General features: G+C 41.1%; 1 protein-coding gene across 1 annotated transcript in view; it reads left to right on the forward strand.

Annotated features, from left to right (window-relative positions):
- Positions 1 to 19,096, forward strand: part of GHR (growth hormone receptor) — a 184,086-nt gene that overhangs the window by 153,713 nt on the left and 11,277 nt on the right. Inside the window, exons 3-5 of the mRNA XM_065406476.1 lie at positions 12,665 to 12,794; positions 16,328 to 16,488; positions 17,250 to 17,428. Of these exons, the coding sequence (XP_065262548.1) occupies positions 12,665 to 12,794; positions 16,328 to 16,488; positions 17,250 to 17,428 (470 nt within the window). The remainder of the gene's footprint in view (positions 1 to 12,664; positions 12,795 to 16,327; positions 16,489 to 17,249; positions 17,429 to 19,096) is intronic.

A 19,096-nucleotide genomic window follows, 5' to 3' on the forward strand; every position in this document is an offset into this window, starting at 1 on the left:
TTCTGATAGAAGGAAACCCATGCCAATTCTGAGTGTGATTTGGGATTCTGGATTCACTGCCCAAGCCACAGGCTTGACTACATTAATGTGCTCGGGGTATCTTCTAGAGCACGCCAGCAGGGTCTACAATACAGTTGGAGTGCAACACTTTGGAGCACTCTGCAGTCACCACAACTTGTGACTTGAGCAGTGAATGTGGTGCTCCAAACCCCACTCAAAATAGCCACAGTTTGCCTCCTATCAGACCTTCACTGTGCAGTCTGCAGGGGATGAGGCAGTGGAGAGAGGGAACGTAACAGAGGAAAGAGAAGAGAAGGACCATGACCATCCTGGGAAGAGTCCAGGCCCAGGACTGGCTAGGGTAAGTAAGGGCCCTAGGCAGTATGGGAGGGCAACCTTCCTAGCGCCCATCCTCCCGTTTGCCATGTTTGGGGGTGGAGGGGGATGGTAGTCCATGGGGGCAAGTGGACATGGCTTGTTTTTTAGGCTATGCCCAAGTGCCACAAAGCTCAGCAGCTGCTGCTGCTCTGTGTAGCACCTACCACGTTCAAGTGCTCAAAAATAAGAAATAAAAATTTAAAAATAGGACAGTATGTTAACACAAGTTGCACAAATGTTGAAAGCCGTAGCTGGTTATATTGGTTCTGCTGAGTTCCTCTTCCTAAAGGTAACTTACATTGGCAAGTGAAAATGACATTTATTATTATTTTTATAGCACTCAATGTTTATTTAAATACTAAATGGAAGAATACAGAGTAGGGTTTATGATACTGAATGATTTAATTAATCAATTTGCCATACTTTTTTTTATTCAATATGGAGCATCTATCTTTTGAATAAATACGTTATTTCTCTTCATAATGAATTATATGCAGATTTATTTTTCCCCAATACACTTTTTTTATACTAAGTGATAAAATCAGTATAGTGCAGAATCCTTATAGTTTCAGATCATTAGAATATAGGACAGTTAATCCCTAACTAAAAATTCAGGTCCTCAGCGGGCAACTCATTCCAGGAAAATAATCTTACCAGTAAATAAATATGTAACCATAATACAGTATGTTAAATAATAAAGAAAAGTGGAGATAGTGAAGGCAATACATTTTTTAGACAAGTTCTGTTAGTGCAGCTACAGATTAGAAGGACTCTTGTCCAGAGAAAAGTTGTGGCAATGAAGTTCTGCTGAGGAAGAGGGATGGACATTGTAACTTAAAGGTTGTCATGAAGGCATATAAAACTCTACAGCCTAAATACTTAATGCTCGGCCTACTAACCCTCTGTCCTCTTCTAGAAAGGTACTTGTGCTGGGATGGGATGACTTCACTGTAGAAAAGTGTGCAAATTCATTCCTATGGCTGCACATAAATATGCTCAAAATTACCAAATACCATGGTGATGATCACACTATAAAAGAGGACACGGATTCTTTGTCCCCAAAACACTCAGGTCCTCCACAGCATGATGTGTCATTGAGGCCTGGGATCAGGTCCTTGTTGTTTAGTGCCTATGTCCCCTGAAAGAGCTGCCCCATGTTTAATGCAGATGGTTTCACAGGAAGCAGCAGCTAGTCTGACTGTCAGCCCACAGTAATGCAACTTTGCTGCATTTATGTGTGTTCCTCTGTGTGTCGACAGTGCTGAGGGCCTGAATTTGACCCATAAACAAGCATTCAGGGTAACAATTTTAGACTGCAAGTGTCATACTTGAAATGGAAACACCACGGAGGAGCCATTGTGGCCATGATCCATGAAAGTAAAAATGTGCTTAATGGTAAAAGAAAAACAGTTTAGAGTGAGGGTGTCAGGTCAGAGGAAAGATCCCCTTCTCCCTCCTGGGCATAGAGTTAAACATAAAATCCAAGAGTATTTAGTCTTGATTTTTCTGAGACCTGTTTTCTGTTCATGGAGGGCTTAGAAATGGGCATTTTGGAGTAGACACAGAATTAACAGCAGTTACGCTCCTCCAGGAGCATTGCTTGCTGTTGAAGAGCATAGTCAGTCATTTGTGATATTCATTTACCACCTATGCTGCACTCTCCTTATTTATCCTTCTGATGAGAGGACAGCTCTAACCACATCCTACAGAAAACATCATCCTAATGTTGATTGACTACACTAATTATGTGCAATACATAAATGTACTGCTAGTCTTTTTCACAAGAAAGGATTCAATTTTAGATAATAAAAAGACACAAGCATCTGTTTCCCCATCACTCCTTGAAACATAATTGTAAGCTGAGTCACTCAGATAAATTGGGAAATAATTGGAAACTTCTTAGTTACCCTTATTGTTTTGTAAATGAGAGAAGTACAAACTCTTGCTGTACTTACTAATGCAGTCAATTGTGCCTGTGTTGTTTGTTTGCAGGCTGGTTTTCTAAGGGACAAGTCCTAACCGATCTTCTGAGGCCACTGGAGGATCCTGCTTGCCTACAATGAGTGGTGTGGTTCCTCTGCACACTGAGGGGAAAGGGAGCGGGAGATTTGGAGAGAATATGTCACAGAGCGGGAGGATTTGGCCCTAAGAGAGGAAATGATTGACCATTGCTGCCTCATTTCCCACTCTTAAGTTCCTGTATAGGTTTTTTTCTTTTTCCTTTATTCTGATTTTCCTGGTGAGAGTCACAGCGGCAGCATGGAGAGTAGGGATGACCACACCTCCCTTTCTTCTGCAAACAGGTTCCAGCTCCTCCTGGGGGATTCCCCAGCATTCCCAGGCCAACCGGGGAATAATCCCTCAGGCGTGACCGGGGTCAGCCTCGGGGTCTCCTCCCAGTGGGATGTGCCCGGTAGAGTTCCAAAGGAAACCTCCCAGGGGGCATCCTTATCAGGTGCCCAAACCACCTCAGCTGGCTCCTCTCTATCGATAGGGTTTTTTTTCTTTTTAACTTAACTACACTATATTGAGAAAGTGTTAAAAATCCCTTTGACAACCTAGAGAGTTGAAACCAGCAATATTTGTTGACAATTTACATAATCCTACTACAACATTTAGAGAATACTTGTTACTCAAGCAAACCGATCTGTGCTTCATCATCGCCAAGGCACATCCCAAAGGGAAGTAGCCTCCATGCAGGTTGAGTTCAACCTGGATTGATCTCAAGCTGGATTCTTAAGGTGATCTAGCTGGATATTCAGTTTGTCCATTACCGGAGATTTTATTACACCACTGAAGCTTTTTTGCCATGTGATTGCCAGCCACGTGTTTATCAAGGAATGCTGCTAAGCATCTTAATTCATTGGTCTTCCATCCTAATAACATGTCCATACTAAAGAAGTTCCTGAAACTGAACTAGTGCTGATGGAGGTAGTTTCTGGATTCAGCTACAACTATCCTCATTGTTGATTTTGTCCTGCCATTTAATATCGAGCAGCAGTTAAAGATTACGAGAACTTGTAACCTGATCTATTGATTGTTTATTAATTACATTGATTACTTAAGAATTCCCCATTAACAGTCTGAGATTTGGTAGATTCTTGTTCAAAAATCAGGCCCAGTATATTAAAAATACTGTTCAGTTGGGAACTCCAATGTGTAGGGGAAGCCCTCTGTATTTGTAACAGTTTTATTAACACGGTTAGCAAAGTTACAAACACTCCTACACAGCAAGGTAGCTAGAGATAACACAGGATGTGCCGTGCGTCTGAGCATTCGTATATTCATACCATCCCTTGCAGAAAGAAGCAAAATATTAGTTCTCCTCATCATCATCAGTGGTTGTCATTGTGGCATCTCCCAAGAGTTACAGCTCCCAGAGAAGACAGGCTAGGATACAACTTTTATAATCCGTTACACTAATGCTACTATGCCTAATGCATAAGGCTCCTTTTATGTCATGGAAGTCACAGAATCCGTGACTTCTAGAGACCTCCGTGACATTCTCTGCTTCAGCCCCAAGGGCTGCGGGACTCTGGGGCTGGCAGCCAGTGGGGGCCTGGCAGGGGTCTGGCCAGGGCCGGCGCAACCCATTAGGCGACCTAGGTGGTCGCCTAGGGCGCTACAATTTGGGGGGCGGCGACCGCGGCGGTATTTCGGCGGCGAGACCTTTCGCCGCCTCTGTGTGGGGGCGGCATTTCGGGGCGGGACCTTCCACCGCCTAGGGCAGCAGAAAAGCTGCCAGCGCTCCTGGTTCTGGCGACAACAGCAACAGGCAACAGGGGCCCCCTGCAAGGTTCCAGTGACAGGTGACAGATTCCTGAGGGGGCCTCCTCAGGGTTTCAGCAACAGGTGACAGCGTCGCAAAGGGGGAGTGGGATGCCTCAAGCGAGTGGCTGGGGGTCTCCTGTTTTCTCCTTGGGAAATATGGTCACCCTGCAGCTTCCAGCTGCTGTGGGCAGAAGGGGAACTCCACAGCTCCCAGCCACCACAGTGGCAGGGGAAACCATGAAGCCGCAGCAGCGAAAGTCACAGACAGGTCACAGCTTCCGTAAATTTTTGTTTATTGCCCGTGACCTGTCCGTGACTTTTACTAAAAATAACCATGACAAAATCTTAGCCTTACTAATGCATAATCAATAGGGATTTCATTCCCTTTTCCTTATTTATATTTTCTCACACTACTAATGTTGGGGTGCCCTTCTCCCATAGGTTAATTGGCTGTTTACCTCAAGTTTTTTAGCATATATGTCAATTAGTTACCTTGGTATTCTTGTGGTGGGACATCTGCTGGTGTTCCTAACTTAAAATATGCCAAGCTGGTATAAATTAGTGTCTTGTGGATACCGGTCAACAGTTTAGTCATTACAGCACTCTGTCTTATGATAGCTTATGATCCAGGGTTACTCCTGGTTAACTGCACATGTAAGGCTTTGGGGCTTTATGCCTTGTTTAGATAAGCTGTTGTCTTACAGGCCTGAGGCTTTACTGCCTTAACTTATTCGTTTGCCTTACTTGGCAAATACTTACAGACTACAGAGCAAGATTCAATCCACTGCTCTTCAGCCTTCCTCAGCACCCACATTATACTGCCATACAGTAGAGTTGGTCTAACTCTGTTTCTGTATATCTGCAGCTATGTAGCCAAGATTTTCTGTGCCACTCAGGCAAAAATAACCAATGAAATCTTGCAAAAGGGCTATTCCGATATCCTACGTGTTGGCAGCAAATTGGTGCTGGGAATGTTCTCTGCTTCAGCCCTTTCTTTCAACAATATTAGGCCTTGTCTACACTACACAATTAAGTCGGCCTAAGTTAAGTCGATGTACAGCCACCACAGTAATTACTGCAGTGGTTCATGTCCACACTAAGGCCCCCTCCGTAGGTGGTGTGCATCCTCACCAGGAGTGCTTCTGTTGATTTAACTGTGTGGGGCATTGTGAGGCACTGACAGCTGGAAGGAACCCCACCCTGGGACCTACCACCCAAGCTGTTAGCCCACTCAGGGCTCACAGCTGGAGCGCTCCTCCTCCCTGGGGCTCACAGCCAACGGTCGATGTAAGCAATGCAGTGATCGCCCTAACTACACTGACCTAAGCACTACGCCACTTGCAGAAGTAGATTTTTTTAGGTCGATATAGTGAGCGACTTACAGGAGCAGGAGGAGCAACGTTGTAGTGTAGATACTTAGAGTTAGGTTGACGTAAGCTGCCTTACATCTACCTAACTCTGTGGTGTAGACCAAATCTCAGCAATAAAACCTTTAATTTTTCAGATATAGGAACATTCTACTTTCTTTCTTCCAGGCATTGTCCTGCAAAGGGATCTCTTCCATTGCTGATTTACATTCATGAAAAAAGTTCTACCATTTCCCAAGTGGAGGAGGGGAGTTGACCCAGAACCTTACTGCTGTCCATTTATGCAAGGGTTTTACCTGGAGCCTAGGTAGTGATAGACTAGAAAGTGACCTACTTTGCTAGTATTATTGTATCTGTTTACCACATCTGGAGGGAAAATTCCACTTTCCCCATATTTGGTGATTATTAGTTTATTAGCACAAGGCTGTGTATATTTGAAGTTGCCTTCCATTGATAACAAGCATTGTTTCAAGATGCATTTTTCTGTGCACCTTGAAACAATCACTGAGTTAGAATCTCAGAACATGTTCTCTTGATATCCAGCATAATAAACATCGTCCCACTTCCATTAAAGTAAACAGCCAAACTGATTGACCTTAGTGGATGTAGGGTAGGGGTAAGTTCAAACTGACTGAGCATTCAGTTTCATTATATGAACTCCCAACTACAATAGTCTTAGCTCCTAATGTCTGTTTCTCATTTAGCTGTTTCCTTTACTTTCTCCTCAGTCTTTCTCCATTAAGCTCCCCTAATTCTATGTTGTGATCATTTTGAGAGTTTCTTAAATGAAAGTATTACTTTCTGTTGCATAAAATATCTTTTCCTAAGGTCACTTTGTTTAGAACATGTTGTTGTCCATCGTTTCTTATGTATGTGTTCTTTTTTTTATTTGTTCTGCATTATCACTTGTCTTTGTCATTTATAAAAAACTTTTAAATAGACAACCAGAAGCTTTTAGTTTTTAAGAGAGAATATGGCCTTCTGCATCTGTTATGGTCCGGTAGCTTGATCCTGTGTATCATTTGAATCATTACATTACATTTTCATCTACCAGAACCCTGTGTTAAATAAAGAAGAGCTTCTTAATCTCATCTAGTTCCGAAACATCTGCTTTCTTTTGTAATCAAAGTATTTGCTTGTTCATCAGATCTGCCATAGGAGAAACTAAGCTAGGAAATGCTAGGGATTTTATCCATCTCCCATTGATATGAATGGGAGTTTTGCCATTGAATTTACTGGGTACAGGATAAAGCCCCCTCTTAGTGTTCAGCACTGAGGTTTGTTGGCTGAAACCCAGGCTGAGAATTTATACTTTGATTTTTACTTTTTTTGGAGCAGTAGTTAGGTTAGGGGGGTGGAGATGGGTTTGTTCTCTACCTGCCTCTAATACGTCACTACACAAATATCGTAACATAGAAAGTACATGGCCACTTGAAATTTCATGGTGAAAGTGGAAAAAGACCTCGGATCCTGTTGCTCTAAAAGCACAGGACCCTGACACTTGAGCTAAAGGATAACCTCCTCTCTGAATTAGCAGTTTAGGACCTGTGACAAACAACTTAATAGTTTTGATCCCATCTAATAGGGGACATGCTTTTGTACTCATATCTCTCCTCTACGGCTGTGAGACCCGGACACCGTACAAATGGAATATCAAACAGCTAGAGGCCTTCCATATGCGGTCTCTGCACGCCATTATGGGGATCCATTGACAGGACAAAATTACCAACCTGGAGCTTCTCCAAAAGTCAAATGCCATAAGAATCGAGGCCATGCTGATAAAAGCCCAACTACGTTGGGTTGGACACTAGGATGCCTGAACATCGACTCCCCATAATTTTCTATGGAGAATTGGCACAAGGACATCGGAATCAAGGCCGTCCCAGAAAGCACTACAAGGACAGCATCAAGAACAGCATACACTTTGGTACAATAAAACTGGATGATCTTGAGAAGGTTGCATTAAATAGATTAGCAGGGCAACCCACAACACTCAGAGCTTTTCAAGCCTTTGAAGAGGACAGAAATAATTGATGTTAGTAGCAAGGGAAAAACATCATACTACTGCTATAGCTACCAAAACGCTCATTAATGACTTTGTCCTCCCGATCTGCTCACGAGCATGCGCATCATGCTTTGGACTTCAGAGTCACTCCAGAATCCACAACAAGAGAGAGCATGAAAACGTCATCGTCGAACCGATGGACTAAACATGCACGTGCGTGCGCACACGCACACACACACACACACACACACACACACACAAGGGGACAAGGGTACTATATTAAACAGGTTATTACAATAAGAAGTTGAGAGTTTCAGATGAAAAGACAAAGCTTATCCCAGCACTCTTTGAAGGAGGAATGAACAGTAGACCTGCATTCACAATCCTTCAGTGCAAGGATCCATACCGTTCCCTTGATCCAGAGTAGTATACCATCATTGTTATCAAAGTAATATTAGCACACTGGTGTCAGTGGGAGTTCTGCCATGAATCAAGCTGTAAGTGGCCTACTTCTGGATGTGCCATATTGCAGTTTACAGACATTAACCCTTAATGAAATTTAGGATTCAGTATTCTGTCAGGGCTCAGTCCTTAGAGGGAAATCAATCCACAATCTTAATTTACGTAGCTTTTTGTTTAAAGGGCTGGCTACACATACTGTTTCCATTAGTCTGTAGTTACAGTTAATATACTGTTTTTGAATGGCTAAACCACATTTGCAGTTGAAACTGAGCTATATGGAAAAGAACACCAAGCTGGCAACTAACCCATAGATAATCACAAGAGATAGGTGACATGCTTGCATAAAATGCACTGGTTTTGCTACTGTATTGGAGCAGCTACTTCCAACTGAGCCAGAGCTCAGACCATAGCTAATATGTGGTCATAACAAAATAAACAGTAGGATCTGAAGAGTTTGTTTGGCTTTTGTATCATGACTGTAGTAGTTGTACATTGTGCTGATCCCCAAGGCAGAGACTAGTAATTTTTAACCAGATGTGCTTGGTTATAATGGAAGCCACAGACTCATTGGAGCGTTCCCTACTGCATAATACCTTCTGCTGTTGGGCCTGAACATTTAGCAAGTTTGAGATTACTAACTATTCTAATATCCGTTAAAGTGTACAGAGTGAACATTTTTGCTGACTGCATCTTTTATACTTTAGCTGATATGGTCAAGTAGGAAAACAAGAATACACACTCAGTGTTTTGTTTTGCTATTTTAGTCTGTTTTAAATCTCATCTCGAGAGCTTCCCAGATTAATGTCTTTAACCTTTACCTTCAGTAGCCTAAACCTGCTCACTTTATCTAAATTAATTTCAGCTTAGCTATTGTATATCTCATTTTGCAGTGTGTTCAGGAGATAGAGCTCATGCAGGGCCCTGTAATATGTTGATAACTGATTTTTAGTGGGAAGTAAAGAATTCTCAGGAGACTCGCTCGAAGACTGCCAAGCATTATGTAAGTCAAGTTCACAACCTTTCCTGTGATCATTAAGAATTGCTGTTGTGGAGCCTGGAAACTTGACACAGAGGCTAGATGCGATCAGCTAGAAAAATTTGTATTACAAACTCTGGCACTGATCATAAAAAAACAGTCATAAATTACAAATCAGGAAACTGAGTACATATGTATTGTACGGAAATCTCTTTCATGCCTAAAAACTCTTGAGGTTGCTGGAGGATCAACTTATTCAAAGATTGCCTTGAAATAAACATAAGACTCCTGTCATGGGCAGATAGCAAAAAAAAAAAAAAAAAAGGAGATTTGAAAGAAATTTTCTCCTGGGATTAGGGAGTTAAAATAAAGGGTAAGATTTGCTGTTTATGTGGCATGCTTATTCTGCCCATCAGGACTGCCTGTGACTTTGACAATATTATCTATGTATCCAGCAGTATTTAGATATTATTAGGCTCCTTATTTTATCTCACTTATACCATGGTGAGTGTGAGGTCAGTTTTAACTGGAGATGGAGCCCAAAGCTAGTGCAGAACTGGGCCCATAAGAGCTGGTTTTCAAACACATTTGATTTGGGATATTATGACTATTTTGTTTCCTGCAATTACAGCATCATTCATTGATAAAGAACTTCTACCCACTCCATGCACTAGAACTATATTTATTCTATCAAAGAGATTTTTCTAAATCTTCTTAATAGGAGGAAAGCCAGCCCAATTGTATTGGTGTCCCAGTTATGGGAAGCTGGGAAATTATGTATGCAGCAGTGTTACAGATAAGAGGGACTAAATATGTTTGTTTGGCATCCTGCAGATATGGTATTGGCTGCTTTAGTGGTGAGGTGTTGATTATATCTTTTATCAGGGTTGAATAAGAATGCCCAGTGGGAAGTAGTAGAAACTATTTTAAATGTTAAAGCTTCAGTGTTAATACGCTGAAGCAGTTGTTGCAACAGCTGATTTTATTTTGTGTACACTGACCATTCACTTTATCATATCAGCACCACAAACTGTGCTTTCCTCCACCATGATCATATTAAGAAGGGAATATGGGACTTTCTCTATATCTGGAATTGAGAAAATGACTTCTTGTAGAGCTGCGAAGTTGAAATATATAACATAACAGCCGTACTTATGAATAGAGTGAGCATATGTAGCTGAGCATATTTTAGGAAGGGTCTTTTTCAGTTTCTTATCATTTTCTTAAACTTTTATTATTTGACTGAAATTGGTCACAGCTGTTCTCTGTCCATGTAGATGAGGATGGAAATAGGGACTATGAGGGCCCTGGCTTCCTTGCACGTGTAACCCTTCTGCCTGTCTGAGTTGGCAGCAGCAAGGGCCGGGTTCAGTATATAGGGGTTCCGTTTCAATAACGTAATGCAAAACCGGCTCGAGCCTCCTCCCAGTGACCTGGGACAATTATATACCAGCCCCTGGGCGCCTCTAAGAGGCAATACTTCTCCTCTCGCAAGCACGGAGTCTGAGTGTAGCAAAATCCTTTTAATAAAGGAGGGAAACAATGCGGCATTATGTTGGGGAAACACCACAAACAGGATTCATAACACAAACCATGAGCAAAGGACCCACCCCCCCCCCAAGTAAGTTTGGCAGTATCCTTTCCCCTCAGGGTCTTAAGTCCAGCAACCCAAAAAAATCATCCGAAAGTCCAACAACCCAAAAGTCTCTGTCCCTGGTCAGTGCAGCCACAGACTTCAAAAGTTTATGTGCAGAGTTTTACCTCCCAGCCTGGTAGGGGGGAGCGGTGTTAAGGGGCACCTTACGTGGTCCGAGGCCAACTGCCCCGCCTCTCCATGGAGTTCTGCTGGAGCCTTCACCGCGAGCCACTCCACCAGCCGCTCCGCTCCACCAGCTGTCCCGCGAGCCGCTCCAGTCGTCCCGCAAACTGCTCTGCTCCGCCAGCTGCTCAGCAACATATCTTCAGGCCCCCCCACAACACTCAGTGATTTCAGCTCTCAGTAATTTTAGCTCTTTAGTGATTTCAGCTTGTAGTAGGGAAGCCTCAGTGCTGATGCACCATTGGCCCAAAGTGAATTCAGCTCAGCAGCCTGTAACTAGACTCCTAATGGAATTAAAATTAGCTCTGATATTCCACAGTAGAGAGGAGGAGGTGCAATTGGTATTTCAGGCCCTCAAAAGGGGCCCATAAGCATCAGGTACAAATACCTGTCCCCAGCCTCTCTCAATTCACTGGGTTTTGGAACCCATGTTCCTTGTCTAGCGGGTGCTACTTAGTTGATGGCAAGTCCCTCTGTCATAAAACAGTTTCATTGTCCTTGATTCACATAATCAGGGTAACAACACTTTATTCTTCCTGCCCCAATAACAGAGAAACTGGGGATCCCACAGCAGCCAAAGTGACCATTTGGGCTCATGCTAGGCGGGGTGGGTGTGCCTATGCAAACAAGATCAACCCCTGAAGTTCTTTTCCACAACTCGCCACAATTCACCACCAGATGTCAGGGTAGAGCTCATCCTGACTCTGCTTACACATGGAATAGGAATTATATAAGCACCTTCACATATGTCACTGATTACCGGTATCGTGTAGCAGAGACCATTCTATTCCTGGCTCTGTAATAGGTGCATGTGTTGACATTTCGTTGTTTCTTCAATTTATTTATTTTAAACTTAGAACATTCCATTGGGATAAACTACGTTAAAAGAAGTTAAGTTTGTAAAAAGAGTACTCAAAAGTTAGGAAATGAGAGGTTGCTTTTGTAAGATTTTACTTCACCCAGCCCCCTTGTGTAGATGCATTACTATAATTTCTATTTCCATGATCACAGATAGAGCTGAGTGAATCATTTATTTTTCTGGTTCACTGGCTGAACCAAAAATAAAAAACAAATACAATTATTATGTTAGAAGCAAAACTGAATTGTTTTTAGTTTTTCTCACCAGACCAAAAAACAAGCAAACAAATAATTTGTTCAGGTCAAAAGGATTCTAAACAACATTTTCAAAACTATTCTGACACTTGCAACATTTATTTTTCAGCTAACATTATTTACTGAATTCAACCCAAATTCATTAAGTTTCAGTGCTTTGAAAAATGCATTTTTCAGCAAATTTACTATTCCTTGAAAATATTTCATCTTGCTTTAATGTTACCACAGGACTCCTGCCCCATTCAGTGTCCAGGCTGGATGGTAAATCAGGCAGGGTTGTATAGTGAATGAAGGTCACTGGACTCAAGTAGGAAAGTCTTGGGGTAATATCCATGCCTCATTGAAATTAATAACAAAAGTCCCATTGACTTTAAGGAGACAGAATTTCACCCTGGATCTTATTTCAAACACTCTGCAGTTTGACCATGTTAGATCAGAGCTTTTGATTTGGCCCATTATCAGTATCTGCATCACTTGCAAAATGTTTATATGAATTTATGTTTGGATGGTGAACACCCTCACAATATAAGGGGTGTTTGGATCTGAAGTTGTGTTCTGCTCACATTCTAGTGTGTACCTTGCTGTGTGTACAAACAATTGGGGGGGGGGGAAGTTATCCATGTCTATTGGTAACAATAATAGGAATATGCTATGGGGTTTTTTTATCTCAAGATGGTGGTTGTTAAGGTGGAGCCCAGGATTTCAGCACCATATTTGTCTGGTTTTACATGTTTGTTTCATTTCTTTCTTTTCCTTCCTATTTTTCATTACAGTTATTTTGGGACGGCCACAAATCATCACATGCAGATCACCTGAACAGGAGACATTTTCATGTCATTGGACAGATAGAGATTTTCACAACCTCACTACTCCGGGAACAGTACAACTGTTGTATATGAGAAGGTAAAGAGAGTGTGCAATTTGAAATGCCTAACAGTCACTGCATTGCTCATTACAATGCAATGCAATTCATTTCATGTCATGGAAAAAGGCTAAAAAGGCACAGTTTAAGTGAATGTTTTTGAAACCAAAGATGTCTGTTGTTTGTCAAGCATAATGCAATGACTAATATGGATTGGGAAAGAATGGGTTGAACACCGAAGGAAACATTCTTAGTAGAAATAGGCCCAAGGTGCAGAATCTGGAATTTGAACACCCCACAGTTTGGGGAAGAGGTTTCTGATATGGGATTTTAGTTTGTTCCCCTGTGAACCTAACAGACAGCTATGAAACTAAAGCCACGTTTTTGAACCTTACCAAGCTTGAGTTGTGTTCACATCTGGGGGTTTGCTTCAGGCCCATCTAAAATTCTGGTTCAAGCTTTAGTAGAAGCCTCCTAAATCAACTGCTAGTTTGAACTCCTTTGAATACTAACTGCTCGGATGCCACTATTCCATCTAATGTAAATGATTATCAGATAATTGTGATATCTCTGTGTCTCCAACTGTAAAGCATGAGCTATAAAGACTAGGTAGGTTCCATTTAATAACGCAATATAACAATGCCACACAAATTGGCCATATCACACATTTTATCTTCTTACCAGAAACAAGAATGATGTAATAAAAAATTGAACTAAATGGCAGAAGAGGTCATTAGGATGTGTTGTTACACACATTTGCATTTAATGCCACTTATTGTATATTCATAGATTCGAAGGCACCACTGAGTTCACCTAATTTGACCTCCTGCATCGCATAGGTCATAGATTTCATGCAGTAACTCCTGCGTCAAGTCCATAACTTCTGGTTGAGCTAGAGCATATCTTTTAGAAAGATAACCAATCTAAATTTAAGACTTCGAGTGACAGGGAATGTTGCATCAGTGCCATTTGATTATTTCATAATTATTGGGCTACTCGGTGATGGATAGAACTGCTAACCATGAATTTTCTTGCCTTTAAGTTTCTGACCACATTCTTATCATATAATTTAGGGTACTACAAGTTTTGCTAGATGCCTGCTTAAGGACTGTGCCATAAGGAAATATGTTCTCTTCTTGGTACATGTGCATAGCTTCCATCCCTACTGGTGGGCATTGCAGTATGTTTGCATGATGAAGGGATAGCATATTCTAAATTATTGCTGGGTGGAGGGTTATTTTAAGCCACGGGTGGCCAAACTTTGCAATATCAAGGGCCTCAGTGCCAACTTGCCAGGAGGCCAAGGGCTTTGCTTAATTTTCATGTTTAAAAAAATCACACATTCACAATATTTGCTTGCACTTGTATCTTTCTTGATATCTGAATACAGCTTGCTTGATGTTTTTCGCCAGCAACAAAAGCCTATTGCTGATTACTTTTGTCCTAACCCTACTGGTTCTGGGAGAGAACAGATATGGGCCACATTTTAGTTTTTTATATAACATATAACCTAAGGCTGCATTTTGGGTAACCCCATGCCAGTCTGTTTCAACTCCCATTACAGCCTGAATTGCAATCAAATGGAGAAAAGATTAATTAGAAGTATTTCTGTGATATAGTGGTCTATCAGTTTTTAGCACACATATACCCTCTTTTCAAGTATTACAGGCTACATGAACACGTAAACAGGATTATAATTTTTCCAGCAAATATCAGACTATTAAAGACTGTTTTCCACAATATATTTTCTGTTTTGTGAAGAAAGAAATGTAACTTCACATCTCTTGACAATGAAGTTAAAGACATCAGTGAGTGCAATTAAAATAAATGTCTTTAACTATGTCTCTGGCTTTGTTTTACATTTCAGGTGGGCATAATCTTCCTGTGAAAAGTTTTATTGAGCAGCGTAATTTGTTAAAATTATAAATTTTTGCAGAGTTCTCATCCAGTGTAAAAGACAAAGGAACAACTGTTTTATTTTTCTCCTCAACTTCGGTTGCTATTCCGGTGGCTTTTAAAGTTCCTTTATCTACTCTACTCAGGTGGAATGAAACTGATTTCAGATACTGACTATTAAGGGCTCTCCAGCAAACCACTGCAGGAATTTTATCACCTACCACACATGCAAAAATCTAGAGGGAAGCTCATCATCATCCTGGGCTGTGCAAAGTGTCTGCAAAGTGTTGGAACCCCCTTATCCCCATTAAATAGTCTGTGTAGGGGGTCGCCCTACCACACAAAGACCTGGCATTAGGTTGGCTCTACACGAGCTCAGACAGAAGCCCCTGGTGCAGTAGATGTGCCAGACCACCCTAGGTATAGTCATGGCATTCTTATGTCCCAGCCATTCTCAAGTGCACCACTGAAGTCAGGAAAAAAGTTAGGGAAGTCGTCAGGACTGCTGTGACCAAGTGACGCCTGGCATCCCTGTGAATGGAGAGGTGCTAGCTGTCTCCTACTGTTCCCTACACCTACCTCAGCAGGCAGAGGGAAGAATCAGGTGGCCCAGTGTTTGTACAGTTTTATTCTGATTTAAATTTGCCTTTTAGTCTTTAACAGCCAGTGACAGGGCAGGCTCCTTTCCCGTGCTGGGGTCCTTCACAAACAATCTTGGACACCTCTTGCTTGTCAAGACCTCTGAGTTTTATTATTACCACCACCAAGTCCCCATCACAGTCCCTGTGCAGCACATATAACTACATCTAACTAATTATCCCCAACTGGTGCGATAATTCGCTCTTTAGCTCACCAAACCCCAGTCTCTCCTCCTCCATCAGGACTTTCTGGGTGGAGCTAATTATTGCTTACGTGATCAGAGTGCTGGGTCAGCTACTGGGTCTCAGTATTCTGTCACACCACTCCTTTAAACTGCCTTGTTTCCTCTCACTGGTTTCAACAGTTAAAATCTGATTCTTTCCCAGTGCATGATGCATCAGAAATCTAGAGGCATCCATTCTTCCCTCATAAAATCCAAAACAGCTTTACTGTATACCTATAAATATATTGAATGGTTCGGGGGACAAGCTCTTGTTAGTGTGGGTCTTTCCATTTTGTTTTAACTGAAGACTTTTGCCATTTTTCTTTGAAAATCCTGGCTTTGTTCAGACCTGCCATATGAAAATGAAGCTATAGAAATATTGTTGCCCCTTTGCCTGACTGGTGAGCCAATATTTGGAGTCTGCTGAATTGTTTCTGTTAGGAGGAAAAGCTGGCCAGTGTTTTGGGTGGTGGCTTCTACTGTTTCATCTTTCACTACACAAAGGAGCATTTAAATGCTCCTTCCACTTAGCCTGAATGAAGGGTGCTTAGTACACACACCAACTTTATCCAGGCCCGTGATTGATAGCAGCTGTTTAATACCTTCCAGCATAACAATATAATCTAACAGCCTGTTTGGGAATTTCACCAAAGCTCATAAAAATAGCCACATGATAATATACACATGGCTTCAGGTGGCTTTGGGTTATTTATTATAAAACATGATCAATACAGACATGATTCCTCATTTCCACTTCTATACTAGCTGTGACTTACCACTAGCCACATTGTAATATATATTTTGTTGTAATTCTAGGAATGATGAAGAATGGAAAGAATGTCCTGATTATGTAACTGCTGGAGAAAATAGCTGTTATTTCAACACATCATACACCTCTATTTGGATAACTTATTGTGTTAAGCTTATCAAAAAAGATGAAGTATTAGATGAAAAATGCTTCAGTGTTGATGAAATAGGTACATTTCCATTATATATTTTACACTGCTTTATTTTTATAATATGATACATATAATCAAATGCATTGGCTTGGTTACCATGATTTTTTTTTCATTAATTTGGGAGTTTTATATATTTAAATTCACACTGTGGTAAAGAATAATCTTTTAAAAGTAGATGGTAAAAAGCTTGAAAGTACAATCTAGGAAAATGTTCCAATATAGGGAAAACTCCCATGGATTTCAATTAGAAAAAAACCTCCCTCATTCCAAACTTTTCTTTTAAGTGCACAGTTCAGCACAGATTAGCTTTAAAATATAGTATAAATCCATGAAATATTATGAGCAAAATGTTATTAGTTAGGAGTTCAGGAAAGTTTTGGGCCCAGAGTTTCAAAATTCTGAAACGTACATATCTGGTTTTCCTAATATGTAATCTTAAGGTGAAATCCTGGCCCTATTAAAGCTAGCAGAAGTTTTGCCATTGACATTAATGAGGCCAGGATTTTATCCGTAAAGTCAGCAGGAGTTTTGCCTGCATCAGGGCTGTGGGATGGGCCCTCTGAGATTTAGGCGCAAAATGTCTGGCTCAAATGAAAATATAACACCTGTTATCAAATCTTCAGTAATGTAGATAATAATTTCTAGGTTGAGACTGTTACTGTTACATAATTACAGTATGTGTGGTTCAAATACTTCTTTAATCATGAACAGTGTTTAGCAAGAATAGTGATTTCAGATTGAAAACTGTTTTATTTCCAACACGCTGTTTAAATAAAAAGTACAACCTGATCCTCCTGTCGGCCTCAACTGGACTCTACTGAACACCAGCCTGACCGGGATCCATGCAGATATCCAAGTGAGATGGGATCCACCACCATCAGCCGATGTTCAGAAGGGATGGATTACGCTGGAGTATGAACTGCAGTACAAAGACGTCAATGAGACTAAATGGAGGGAGGTATGAAGCAAACGTGTTTATATATAAACAATTGTAATGTACTAAGAGCTCACTTGTGCCTGGTTCTGGAAGGAATCTCCCCCCACCCGCCCCCCGTATCGCCTTGGGACAACTAGTGAGTGCTTCCTTTTGCGTAGAACAGGCAATGCACCTTACTAGCAGTAGCCACCTGAAAGAGGACAGGGTGATGGTAGGGCCTTTGCCCTGCTCGCAGTCTACACTGGGCAGCATAACTAGCAAGGCCCGGAGGAGAACATGTGCTGCACTAGTTGCAAGGGTAATGATTGTGTGCCGCTGCATTGTGCGTTCTCCAGAATTAATTCTTGAAGCTCTAGATGCCGCATACTCCCTCCCTGGTGTGGACAATGACTCAGTAGCCACAATCTGGCCCTAAAACGTTTATGCTGCTAATATGAAAGAAAGGAAATACCTATACAATTAGATAATATCCCCTAAGCCTTTAACAAACAATGTAAATATTTCTCTACAGCCTGTAGGCAGGCCAACCTTGGTTGTGATCTTGTAAGATCTCATAAGTAAAGTACTATTGGGCTTGGTCCGCACTTGAATGGGAGATCTCCAGAGAAAACCCAGGTAGTATTGGGGATGTAGCAGGTTTTGCTCTTCTCTCTGAGCCTGTACTAAATTGCACAATCTTTTGTTGGAGGTCCAGCCTTTCAGATAAGACATAAAACGAAGCTCCTGATCACTTGTGTGGTTGGTAAACATTTTGGGCCATGTTTCACAAGAGGTGTTTGATCCTGATATTATGGCCAAATTCTAATTTGAAAAGTTACTTTTTTGTCTACTTATATTAGAGAAATTAATCTTCAATTCATAGAATATCAGGGTTGGAAGGGACCTCAGGAGGTCATCTAGTCCAACCCCCTGCTTAAGGCAGGACCAATCCCCAATTAAATCATCCAACAGATTTTTTCCCCCTTGTCCCTAAATGGCCCCCTCAAGGATTGAACTCACAACGCTGGGTTTAACAGGCCAATGCTCAAACCACTGAACTATCCCCCCCTTTCCCTCCTCAGTCCTGCTGAGTGGAGTTGTCAGTGCAGGATAGCTGCTGCTTCCTCCCCCAAAAGTGTTTACATCTTAGTGATGGATGAAGTGGTAATAGGCTTATATGATGATAATAGACTTTGAGATCCTTGTGGATAAATGTAAAATATGGTTATTATCAGTGATCTCAAATTTTCCTGTAATAAAATAATCTGTTGGTTTCCTAAATTTTAGCTGTTTTAAAAAAAGTTATTCTATTATATCTGTTATTTTCATTTTTTGGCACAGCAATATTAGTTTGATGCCAAGATATCAGATTTTCAGGTTAGTCTGTGAAATTTCTGGGTTTTATACATTTGGGTTAACCCTTTAAAATTGCTTACATTTTAAATGTACTTCTGAATGCAATTCTGTGGAAAATTCTTGTAAGTATGCATTGATTTAAAAGAGCATTTGTAATACTTTTAGTATTCATTTTATGTTTTCCTTTATTTCCTAATGGAAATATATAGAATTTTGCATCCTTACCATCTGCATCCTTTTCCATTTGGCAAATGCCCTTTGTTTCAAATAGAACTTAATCACTTTGGCTTTTTTCTAAGATACTATCAAATTAAAATTCATATTTTTAATAAAAATCTGATCTTTTCTGTCACA

This window comes from Emys orbicularis, chromosome 6 (genome assembly GCF_028017835.1).
Source record: "Emys orbicularis isolate rEmyOrb1 chromosome 6, rEmyOrb1.hap1, whole genome shotgun sequence".
Taxonomy (NCBI): Eukaryota; Metazoa; Chordata; order Testudines; family Emydidae; genus Emys; species Emys orbicularis.